The sequence below is a fragment of the Solenopsis invicta genome, chromosome 5 (assembly GCF_016802725.1).
Source record: "Solenopsis invicta isolate M01_SB chromosome 5, UNIL_Sinv_3.0, whole genome shotgun sequence".
In the NCBI taxonomy this organism is placed as follows: domain Eukaryota; kingdom Metazoa; phylum Arthropoda; class Insecta; order Hymenoptera; family Formicidae; genus Solenopsis; species Solenopsis invicta.
This window is the reverse complement of record NC_052668.1, coordinates 12880202-12892493: the sequence shown is the minus strand read 5'-3', so window position 1 is coordinate 12892493 and position 12292 is coordinate 12880202. Positions and strand designations below refer to the sequence as shown.

At 26.0% G+C, this 12292-nt stretch overlaps 1 protein-coding gene across 1 annotated transcript; it reads left to right on the top strand.

Annotated features, from left to right (window-relative positions):
- Positions 1-3807: 3807 nt before the first annotated feature.
- Positions 3808-11685, top strand: LOC105200011. The gene is made up of 11 exons (XM_026132620.2): positions 3808-4248; positions 4425-4716; positions 5728-5858; positions 5937-6142; positions 6963-7148; positions 7276-7549; positions 10201-10411; positions 10490-10620; positions 10756-10961; positions 11064-11246; positions 11412-11685. Exons 2-11 carry the CDS (start codon positions 4470-4472, stop codon positions 11653-11655), a joined length of 2019 nt encoding a protein of 672 aa, XP_025988405.2. The 5' UTR covers positions 3808-4248; positions 4425-4469; the 3' UTR covers positions 11656-11685.
- Positions 11686-12292: the final 607 nt, after the last annotated feature.

Genomic DNA, 12292 nt, shown 5'->3' with positions numbered 1-12292 from the left:
TTAGCTCTTCCCTTGAAATTCGAGTTATCAACTACTAATGGACTTTGTACAACAAGCTGTCAGTAATAGATCAAAAATTAGGAGCGAGTTATAAGTGAGACAGTAGTGTGTCATGAAATAATAATAAGTCAGTAATCAGTGACTGTGTGGAGATGGTCAAATTACATCTTTTTACAACTTAAATTACATTAAATTACGTTAAATTATAATTGATTAATCAAAAAGCAATATGTGTTTGTTAAAATCTATCTTTATCAAAAGAACTGTTTAGAATAGACTGACGCAATGATCTAATATGATTAATTTTGAATATAAGTTTCTCAAAATTTATGGCTTATTGTTTTGACTTATAACTGATGTGATTATAAGTGATGACTAACAGCTTACGAACATGATGAAAAGATTATAAAGGTCATAGATTTTTGCAAAACATGTAACGCAAAACGTATACAAAACGTAGTAAACGGAAATGAATTGAAATGAATAGAAATAAATTTATTTTGATATTTTTGAATTCTCGCATCAAATTTTTCGATATCATTTGAATCTAAAAATAATATACAAGTACAATACAAATAATTCTAATATAAATAATATAAAGAATTTATTTAAACCCAAAAGTAATATAACGGATAGTAATACATCTGAATTTATTATGATAAACAGCTCATTTTGCATTTCAATTTATTTAAATCCGAAAATAATATAACGAGGCACGAATACATTCAAATTGAAAATAATGATTAGCTCATTTTGTATTGTAATTTATTTAAATCTAAAAATAATATAATGGGGATATAAATCCATCTAAATTCAAAATGTTGAATAGCTATCTCTTATTTTAATTTATTTGAATCCAAAAATATTTTGAGATTTTAAAGCGCAAACGTGAATAAATTAAAACAAATTGTGTTTTTAAATTTATTTACAATAAATTTATTTTGGTTTGCTGGAAAATTAACAAATCACAGATTTTTATTTTTATCTTAGAAAGAAAAATAAAGATTTTGATTTATTGATTCTCCTATGCATTATGCATTTTGCAAGAGCCTGTGCTTTGGCCTTAAATGTAAATTATTGTTTTAAAAATAATTATTAAAAAAAAAACTTTTTAAAAATTATTTTTATAAAATATTGATAACAAAAATAAATAAAGGTAATTTTATTGTGAAACTTTTTTTTATATATTGAATAGTTTTTGAGATATAACAAAAAAGTTGAAAATTGCTTTACAAAAGAGGGGTGATTTTATTACTCAAAACCGTGTTTGGATAGCAACTAATATTTTTTAAATTCATTTATTTATGTAATCTATACAAAGTTTCATTAAAATCAAAATTTTACACTACGGAATATTATCTTGTTAATTACGTTAAAATTTGCACCAATAAAAAACTAACTCAATTAAAAGCTGCGTTAAGATAAAATTAACTTAAGTTAAATTAACAGGTAATTTTGTAAAATATTATTTGCGTTAAATTAGAATGTTGTAATTTTAAAATTTTGAATACTCTAAATAACAAAACAACAAATCAAATCAATTATTATAAAATAATTTATTAACATTTTTTGTAAATTAAGTTTATATGAAATAATAAAAAAATGTTTTTATTATTATTAACAAAGAGATTTAATAAAATGAAAATAGGTGCCATATATATATATTTTTTTTTTCTTTATAAATCTTGAGTATTTTTTTTTAATATTTTGATGAATACAATAGTTACAACATTTACATGTATAATTTCTTTTAAATTAACAGCTGTATAAATATTTTTTACAGATGTCAAAGTATATATAACAGTTATTTAATAATTTTTATATACTAATAAAATTAATGAAACTTAATGATGGACACAAATAATTCACGATATGCTATAAGAAATGGAAAAACAAATGTGTACGTTAAGTGTTAAAATTATTATTTTTCTTAAATTATATTTTTATAAATAATTTTTTATAATTATCTCTAATATACGATTTATATATTAAGCGCGATTACGTACTGACAATTAATTTCTTTTAGAAAGCTATCGCAGTCTTATCGATTCGTGCCTTTAAAGATAATAATCAGAATGAACTCTCTTTGGTGTGCGTATATCAGAATAAATACATTTTATGCGGTAAACGTAAGAAATTTGTTTTTTATCATTCATAAATAAATACATATATATGTAACATATTCTGTTTTACCTTTTGTGTTTTTATTTAAGTATACGTAGTTTCAATAGGTTGATTTTAATCATGTTTTTTTATATAACTTGTAACTCACAGTTAGTATTAGGTATGTCAGTTTGTATATGTATATTTTTAAAATTTATTTTGTTCGATATACTGTTTTATATATTTTATTTACTGATGTTTAATTGTTTACAAGATCATGCTAAAGCAAATTAATTTAATTTAATATTTTTATGTGCTCTCTATCAATTTGAAAATTAATAACAAAATTTTTTTATCTTTTATTTAACTCATTTTTTGACCGTTTCCCAATATTTGATTTATAATTTTAATCTAACTTTGCCACTTATGATAAATTCACCATTTAACATGGTAAATTGATTGGCGCACCATTTATATCATAAATAGATCACTTCTGTTTATCAATAGAAGGAATTATGTATTAAGGCAATGCTAGAGTCATCTGTATTACAAAAATACCATTTTGTAAAATAAGTTATATTTATGTTGATTTTACAAAAATATAATTTCTTTTACAGAATGAAAATACACACGTTAATGTATACGCGCAGGGTTTCGGTCCATTTTTTGCTAAAAACATCGACTTTTACTTTAATATGGCGATTAAAACCGTCAATTCACGGACACATTTACTTCGTGTAAACGTTATTTAGATTGTTTGTGCGAAATAAAAGCAGAGCCAGGTGTAGTGTAGAATAAATAAATGAACAATATTGAATTATTAAAATTAAGTTGGAAAGCCTTATTTAAGAGAATATTTGACAAATTATGTGTATGTATACGTGAGATCTCGATGTAATGTAGTATGTAGATGTCTGTTGATGTTTCGTAAATCGTACGTACGTATTGTAAATTGTGCATCTGTAAGTCGAGTTCATCGATAAAACTGACGACTCCATCGCCTTAAAGCAGTGGATTTATCACGTACATCAAATTTGAATAAAAAAATATCTTTAAGTTTTCTGAATTGTTAATTTTTTAATATTTCTTTGTCAACATTGCTATACTGTATTTTGAAAACAAAGCGTTTTAAGATATATGTCCATAGGCTCTTTCTTTATAAAATAAGAAATATTCCTTTAAATTTGTTGTAGTTACTAAGGAATTACTCTATATAAGGTAATTCTACAAAAGGTTTCTTTATATTAAATTTATTTCTGTGCTTATATGAACAAATTAGTTTACTAATTTTTTTTCTATCACAATATTTAATAAAAGTTGGATTTTTTGTATTATATATATACAGGGTGATTATTAATAAATGTTCCCACTTTTTACCATAGGAGCACGCATTTGTAATTTCTAATATAATAATATGTTAGAAATACGTATCCGTCGGTAAATCGTGCTCGTATAGTAAAAAGTGGGGACATTTATTAATAATCACTTTGTATAAAATAGATCATATGTGAATAATAATGTTGGAACATTGTGACAATTATTGGATGTTCTATATTATATATAAAATTGATCAGATGTGAATTATAATGTTGGAACATTGTGACAATTATAAAGCCAGTTTAAAGTATGTCAGGTGCTTTAAATGGGACAATATGCTGACAATGCAATTTGTAAAAGTGTATATGACTGAAACCTGAGAAAACAATTCAGTCATTACGATTGAAATACGTGATCAAGAACTGCCAATAAGTATCGGATAAACGAGTGCTTTCTCTCTATGGAGTATTAGATAAAAATATTTTACGAATTGATACGAATTTTCTTAAAGTATTTGTGTGTGTTTATTTAAATGTGTAAATGCTACATAAAAATTTTGTATAAATACACAGTTACATAAGTGCGTTCGAGAAAAGTAATTAAATTGATAATGAAGCATTTTCTTTATTGAAAATATAGAATTTTGTTTCTAAAAGTATTTTACCATTAGCTATTTTGATAACAATAATTGCTCAATTGATTGCATTAAATAATTATTGCTTTATAGATTGACAAATTGCTTCATAAATAATTACTATGATAATTAATTGTCTAAAGATATCAGTCATATTATAAGGACAAACTTTTATTATTTCTGTAGTTTAAAAGGTAAAATATATATAAAAATAAAAGTTAAGAATATTAAAGAATAAATAATTATCTTTGATACTATGTCCAATTAAGCATTATAAAGCCTTTTCTTATTTTTGTATAGGTAACAAATTTAATCTTCAATTATTGGTTTAAAGAAAGAAAAAAGATAACAGTCTGCTATTTGTTGATAGAGTAAAGCTGACTTTGATTCGCGGTCCAGTGATTCAAAGAAAAAGATGCCGCTATATATTTTAAATACAGAACACACAAAAATATGTACGAAGAAAGATTTTCAAACAAATGAAAATCTTTCAAATTCTGCGGCTACTCAAAACAAAAGTGAAAACTATATAAAGACTGAAGACTGGTTTAAGACAGAGCTGAAGTGGCTTAACATCATATCTATTGGTCTTCTTCATTTATATTTCTTATATGTCTGTTTGACATTCAAATTTCTCGAAAATTTGAAGACGACTGTATGGTGTGAGTATTCTTTAAAAAATTCTTTGTGAATTTAATTCTTTAATTTGTTGGATACAAATTACTAATAAAAAAAGTAAAATTTTGTCTACTAAGAGGTTTCTCATTATTTTTTAAATAAAAGTAATTGTTTTAACTGACTTGATTAAATTCGATCACACGTTTATTAAAAATGCCAAAGTATTAATTTATACTGTATAGAGCACGCTATAGAAGCTTAAAAGCAGATTTTGCTGTTCTAGAAGTTTTACTTCTGTTGTGTAACACGTATCATTTTTATTGCATGAATCATCGCAATTGCAATCGTTAAATATAGTTAAGTTCTGCGCACAATGAAAAAATATTAAATATTAAGTGTAAGGATTAAAATTTTAGGTGTCCCTCAATGAATATTGAATGTAACGTACAATGGATATTAAAATAAAATATAAGACATAAATATGTTAAATAGAATATAACATGACTTATTATTTATCTGTAGTGTTTACTGTAAAAATAATTCTAAAATTCTAATTTTTATTCCTAATATTTTTAATATTTCTTTATTACGCATAGGTTCTTGCAAAAGTCATTACAAGAATTAATTTTCATGAATCAGTTTAAAAAATAAGTATTAAAATTAATAATACTTATTCTAATTAGTTAAGGAAAAATTTATACATATACGCACTATCAAACATAATAATGCTTATTGTCAATTATGATGGATCCTATAATTAGCTAATAAAATAAGATTTTAAATATATATATTTTTTAAAATTATATTTTAAATTTTAAACTTAATTAAATACATATGTGTGTGTGTGTGTGTGTGTGTGTGTGTGTGTGTGTGTGTGTGTGTGTGTGCGTGCGTGCGTGTGTGTGTGTGTGTGTGTAATTAAGTTCTTAAATATATAGTTAAGTATATACAGTTAAGTTTTGAAATATATAGTTAAGTTCTTTGGAGCATAATATTTTATTATTTATGAGCGTAATAAACGTAAATTAAAATAATCTAATTCTTTCTGTTTCAAGTATTTATCATGTACGTGATAGGAGGATTTGGCACCACAGGTGGCATTCACCGTTTGTGGACCCATCGGGCTTACAAGGCAAAAGGGCCTTTTAGAATTATACTTCTCATTTGCTACATTTCAGCGGGCTTGGTAGACAAACGATTATAATATTACTGTGTTGTGCATTGTAAGATAGAAGAATTTTTCTATACGATTGCTTTTTTTCAGAACAACCCCTATGACTGGGTGCGAGATCATCGGACGCATCATAAGTATACGGATACAAACGCGGATCCGCACAATAGTAGCAGAGGATTCTTTTTCTCTCATGTTGGTTGGCTGATGATGAAAAAACATCCAGAAGTGATCCAAAAAGGTCGTCAGATCGATATGAGTGATGTATTAGCTGATCCTATCTTTGTATTCGGCACCAAGTAAGTCTGTGGAAAAATGGTTCATTGCACGGTATAGTTTTATATTGAAAGGAAAGAAAATAAAAAACAAATCTATTCATTTGATTCTGCATGTAGAAAAATTTTACAAAATTTTCATCAATTATACAAAATTCTAATAATAGAAATATATGTATTACGAATAACTGCAAAAAGTAACTGCAACAATCTACAAAATTCAATACAAATTTAAGCAATGTTACAAAAATCTGCATAAATATGCTAGAATTGAAATTTTCGTACGATTTTTTGTACATTTTTAGTATGTTTTCTTGGACGTACTTTTTAATACGTTGTTTCTTCTATAAATTTTTGGTGAAACCACGCCAAAGTAAAACTAAGATCCGGCAAAATTTTTTTCTTAAATCAATCATTTAACTAATTTGTGATCACTTTTCAACGTTATTTGACTTTAAAGATAGTACGGAAACTGATATTTCTTGATGAATTATGAACACTTAATGTTTATAGATGCATATTTATTAAGGAACATTTAATGTTTATGGATGTATATTTATGAATAAACATTTAATATTTATGGATGTAAAAGATCGTACATTTCAATAAACGCTGTCAAAACAATGAAACACCTATAGTTAAAATATCTTTTTTTATAAATATAATCCCAAGCAGAACAGGGAGTCATCACGACGTCAAAATGATGTCAAAGTGACTACAAAATGATCATTAAAAGTCACTTTTTGATCAATTACAATTCACTTTGATGTCATTTTGACTTGTTGTTCTGCTTGGGATGCGATAAAAATTACGTATATGATAATTAGTTTTTGCTGTTTCGCAGGTATTTTTCCATACTTAAATTTATGTTTACTTTGCTACTTCCGATAATGTTGCCTGTGTATGGATGGAATGAGACTTGGTACAGAGCTTTTGTATCACAGGCTATTATTCGTTATGTCGTTGTTTTAAATGCTACATGGAGCGTTAATAGTGCGGCTCATATCTGGGGGTCAAAGCCATTCGATGCGTAAGTAGATAATCAAGATCACAATTATTTACAGTCGTAGATGTAAAAAGCTTAATCGAAAGAAACTTCAGAGCTTCCGCTATTCTGTTGCTCAAGAATAATTTTGCTTCGTTTATTTTAACAACAGACATATTAATCCGACGGAGAACAGCTTCGTTAGCTTTATAACGGCCGGTGAAGGATGGCACAATTATCATCATGTTTTTCCATGGGACTACAAGGCTTCGGAATTAATCTATTCCAATGACTTGACCACCAAGGTCATTAACTTTTTCGCAAAAGTCGGGTGGACGTACGATCTCAAAGAAGCGTCGGAGGAGCTCGTGAAGACTATTGTGATGAAAAATGGTGACGGAAGTCATCATCTGTGGGATGCTGTGCCGTATCCAGATAGTAAAATTGATTAATAAAATTGAAAAAGTTGTCAGCTTCATAACAGAAGCTTTTTTTTTTATAAATTAACAACATATGTAAGTGGTAAAAATAATTTATATGCATATTTGTTAATACGTATGGTATAACTTTCAATTTTTTTAAAATTTATTGTCGCAGTCAATGCGATCGGTCTTTGTGGAACACTGTTGTCGATTTGCTTCCGAGATAAGATTTGAGAGAGTTAAGATTGACATTTCGAATATCTGTTTCATTGTCTTGAGTTTCAATGTGTTCATATTATTGTTATTTATAAAGGCTTATCTTTCATATTAAGAGTTCATTGTTCTTGTTTTGCAAATTTTCCTAAGATATTGAGATATGGTTTGTCTAATAACTCTGTACCTTTCATAAGATTTATGCTGTTCTTTCATGTGTATCATTTCGAAAACAAGTCGTTTTTGATAATTAGTTTCTTTATTCAAGATAGTTGCATGTTTTCAGTCAAAATTATGGTTACATTGATAACGTACATTGTTTGATAATGTAACATTACTTATGCACACATATACCTATAGAACTATATCTTAGCATTAATAAATATAATACATATTACCATTACATATTACAACAGTATGTTTTACATTATAATTATTTATTGGTCAATATTATCAATTTGTTTTTAATTGTCATAGTGTAACTAATAAAATTAATTTTTAATTAAAATTAATTGTAAATTAATTTATAGTCAAAGATTATTTGTAATTTAATTTTCACTATTTACACTACATTATTATACTAACTATTACAGTAGATTGTTTAAATGTAATATTTTAAGGTATCATACTATATTATTATAAAAAAGTCGATATATTTAAAAGTAAATATTACTTGTCTTTTTCGATATTTATTGGTTGTAAAAAAATTTGATTGCGATATTAAAATATACATTTTTCTGAAATATATCTATAATTTTTTTTATTAATTAATTTATTAGCTAGAAATAAAATTTTATTTCACCGTACTTAAATAAGGATGTGGTTTAGTAAAATAAAAATAATATTCTATCAATAATTATTAAGTTTTGCTTCTCATTGTACTTTATTCTCGTTCGTTATTTTCTCATGTTCTATTTTTAATGGAGAAAATATTTATGCCAGTCCGACAATTTGACCTTAGGTCCGGATGCAGATAAATATATTCGATGTTTCAAACCTTAATGAAGATTAAAGTATGCTGTTGAATGTAAATTTATTTCGTAGAAATACTGTCGTTCCGGATCATATATATAAAAAGTGTAATATATGCGTAAGTTTAAAACTGAACTTTATTGAGTACTTTAGTTGGGCCGAAGTCTGCATGCGAAGAACATCACAAAAGTAGCTATACTTTTCGAAAACTTGTTAAATAAGTTTATTAAGTGCATTATAGTGTAAAAATAAAATACTTGTTTTCCATAAACAAAATTGAAAAGTGTTATACAAATTATTTTTACATCTTGTATTTTATATATCTCATTTTTAAAAATTTATCTTTCATATTTTCTTTATATATATATTCACTTATATTATATATAATTTAATATTGAAAATAATAGTACTACTGCAGCTTTGAACATTGTTGGTATGTATTAATTATTCTCAAAACAAAAAATTTGAAATTGTTTTATGTTTAAAGTTATTTCAATCGATATCTACCTTAATATATTTATTTCTAATATAAATAATATTTTGTATTAGCGTATAATTATGTATGGATTAAAATTTTATAATTTTTTATTAAATATTTGTATAATAAATAAGTAATTGCATTTCTAGCATAGGGAATATGCAGTTTTACCTAGAAAGTTTTGAGGGAGTTTTGATATTTGTCATAATTACATAGTTTTAAGGCGCAGAAGATCTGTCAGTGAGAAATAGTATTGTTGCTTCTTTTCTATCTTCAAAATTTTTATATAGTAATGTGGAAAAAGATTAGCATTATTGAAAAATTTACGTAATCTTGATAGACCGATACGGGCAAACTATTGATTTAACAAAAAAGTTTATTGAATATAATTTGTAAGAAATTTTCTAAAATATAGATATTATTTTTCCATTAACATTTTAGAGTTTACATTTTAAATCAAACATACATAATCACATTACTGATTTAATTTGATATTTTGAATAAATAATATCAATGTTATTAGTAGTTAAAACGGACATTATTTAAAGTATTCTTTAATTTAACCTGCAAGCAACAATATCACAAACTGTTGAGAAATTGATATTTTTTGTTTAGGAACTATAGTAATATTTACAAAATTAGCTGAACAATACTTTATAAGTTTATATCTCGCTAATTTTCTACACAAGTGTATATTTTCTAAGGAGTTTTAAAATATACTTTACTTTTAAAACTTCTGACGTTTTCTGATATAAAATAAAATTTTTTTTATAATACATATTTAGTAATTGGATATTAATATACTATCTTTGAAAGTTAATGAGAAAAATAAAATAATTGTTGCAAAGTACATAACAGCAATAAAGTGAAAGCGATAAAAAAAAAAAACATTTTTACAAGAAATTATTATATTTCTGATGTAAATTTAAAACACTGCAGAGAACTTATTATTTTGTAGATTATTATAAAAATTACATTTTACGAAGATATTTTTAACATATATTTGACATAGGTACATATGATGTTGGATATATCTGAAATTTCTGTAATAAAAACCGAAAAGTCTATAAATAATAAAGTATCGACGAAAGAATTGGATAAGACCCATTATGAATTGAAAATCGTTTGGAGAAATGTCATTATTTTTACGTTCATTCATCTTGCTGCCATTTATGGATTATACCTGTATTTATTCCGGGCTAAATGTTTGTCATTTATTTGGTGTACGTATGTCATATTCACTTCCGTAATATTAAAGTATTCTTCATAGACTTTATTAAATTATAATCTATAATTTACAGTTACTCTTGTTGGTTTTGCCGGGGGTTTTGGTATCACTGTTGGCGCTCACAGGCTATGGGCCCATCGATCTTACAAAGCAAAGTGGCCCATGAGATTAATCCTAATGATTTTCAATACTGTTGCTTTTGAAGTGAGTTTAGTATTAATTTTTTTCCTCTTGCCAAAGTATTGCACAGAATGATGTATCTCTAGACATGAGATCAAAGTTCTACATTCTGATTTTTCAAAATTTTACCTATCGTCCTCAATACGTTACATTTTTTAGGATGACATTTATCAGTGGGTGAGGGATCACCGAGTGCATCACAAATTCGTCGACACTGATGCGGATCCATATAACGTGCGTAGAGGATTCTTCTTCTCGCATATGGGTTGGCTTCTGGTTCGTAAACATCCTGATGTCATAAAGAAAGGTGCCACGATTGATTGCAGCGATGTCATACAAGATCCAATTGTGGCGTTTCAAAGAAAGTACGACGAACACTGCTTATTTTCGCAAGAACAAGAACTGATTAGGCATGATTATTTAATCGCTTCTATCAATATTATTTTACATTCACATTTTCTTCTTAGGTGGTACATGTATTTGATGCCGTTGTGCTGTTTTATCATACCAGCGTTAATACCTTGGTTGGCATGGAATGAGAATTTGTGGTACTCGTGGTATATAGCAGTATTCAGATATTGCACAAGTCTGCATCTTACTTGGATGGTGAATTCCGTAGCACACATGTGGGGCATGAAACCATATGACAAGTACGTAATTGTGTAATTTTTGATTTGTCAAATAATGTATGTGATTTTACATAAAATTAATGAATTGTACTCTGTATATTAAGATTTATAATATTGCGTATTGTTACTTAAAAATATTTATATTAGATTATTATTATTTACATTATATTATTAATATTTATGTAGATCACTTACCGCCACCAATAACGTTGGAGTTGGTATTTTTGCGTTTGGCGAAGGCTGGCATAATTATCATCACGTCTTTCCTTGGGACTATAAAGCGTCAGAATTTGGAAATTATAGATGTAATTTTAGTACAGCTTTCATCGACTTTTTCGCTTATTTAGGTTTAGCTTACGATTTAAAGACGGTACCTGCCGATATGATAAAGAAACGTATTCTTCGAAATGGCGAGGTACATTCATATTAAATTTAGTGATTATATAAAATAAAATGTATTATTAATTAATCTTTTATTCAAAATTAATTTTTTCAAAACAGACAACTGCGCAAAAAATTTACTTTAATCTACTTTTTAGTTTTAATAAAGTACAAAAAACATTTTTTTTTTTAATTATTCTATGAATTACCAAATAATCTGCAAATATTGAATATGAACATAAATAGTTATGTATAACTTATAATATTAAATGAATTAAATAAAATCTTGTTTGTACTATGTACTTGTTTCTTCATGCGATTTAATGGTTAAAAATTGTTTTGCCTTGGCATAAATAATATGCGTGTCACAGGATATGCAGAAAAACTGCAAAAATTAATAGAAATATTAATATGTAGGACGTTTACAGAAACAGTCGAAAGCTTGCCCACAATTTTCTATGATACTAATATTACAAGTAATTTTAAATTAAAAAGTGTATTTGTTTAATAGAGTTGAATTTATCAAAATTATCTTTACATTTTAAAGCAATCTTAATCAATAGTATTGTTTTACATAATTATATAAATCAATATATATATAAATAAATAGAAAAAGATGATAAAATAATGAAATTAAAAGATGTCGGGAACAATCCCTTTAAAACTATTATATTGTGAAAATAAAA

Excerpts from the sequence above, each read along its gene's own strand:
- LOC105200011 (XM_026132620.2), top strand. The coding sequence starts at position 4,470 with ATGCCGCTATATATTTTAAATACAGAACACACAAAAATATGTACGAAG. Across the intron at positions 4,717-5,727 it reads TTTGAAGACGACTGTATGGT|TATTTATCATGTACGTGATA; the intron begins GTGAGTATTCTT and ends TTCTGTTTCAAG. Across the intron at positions 11,247-11,411 it reads GGCATGAAACCATATGACAA|ATCACTTACCGCCACCAATA; the intron begins GTACGTAATTGT and ends ATATTTATGTAG.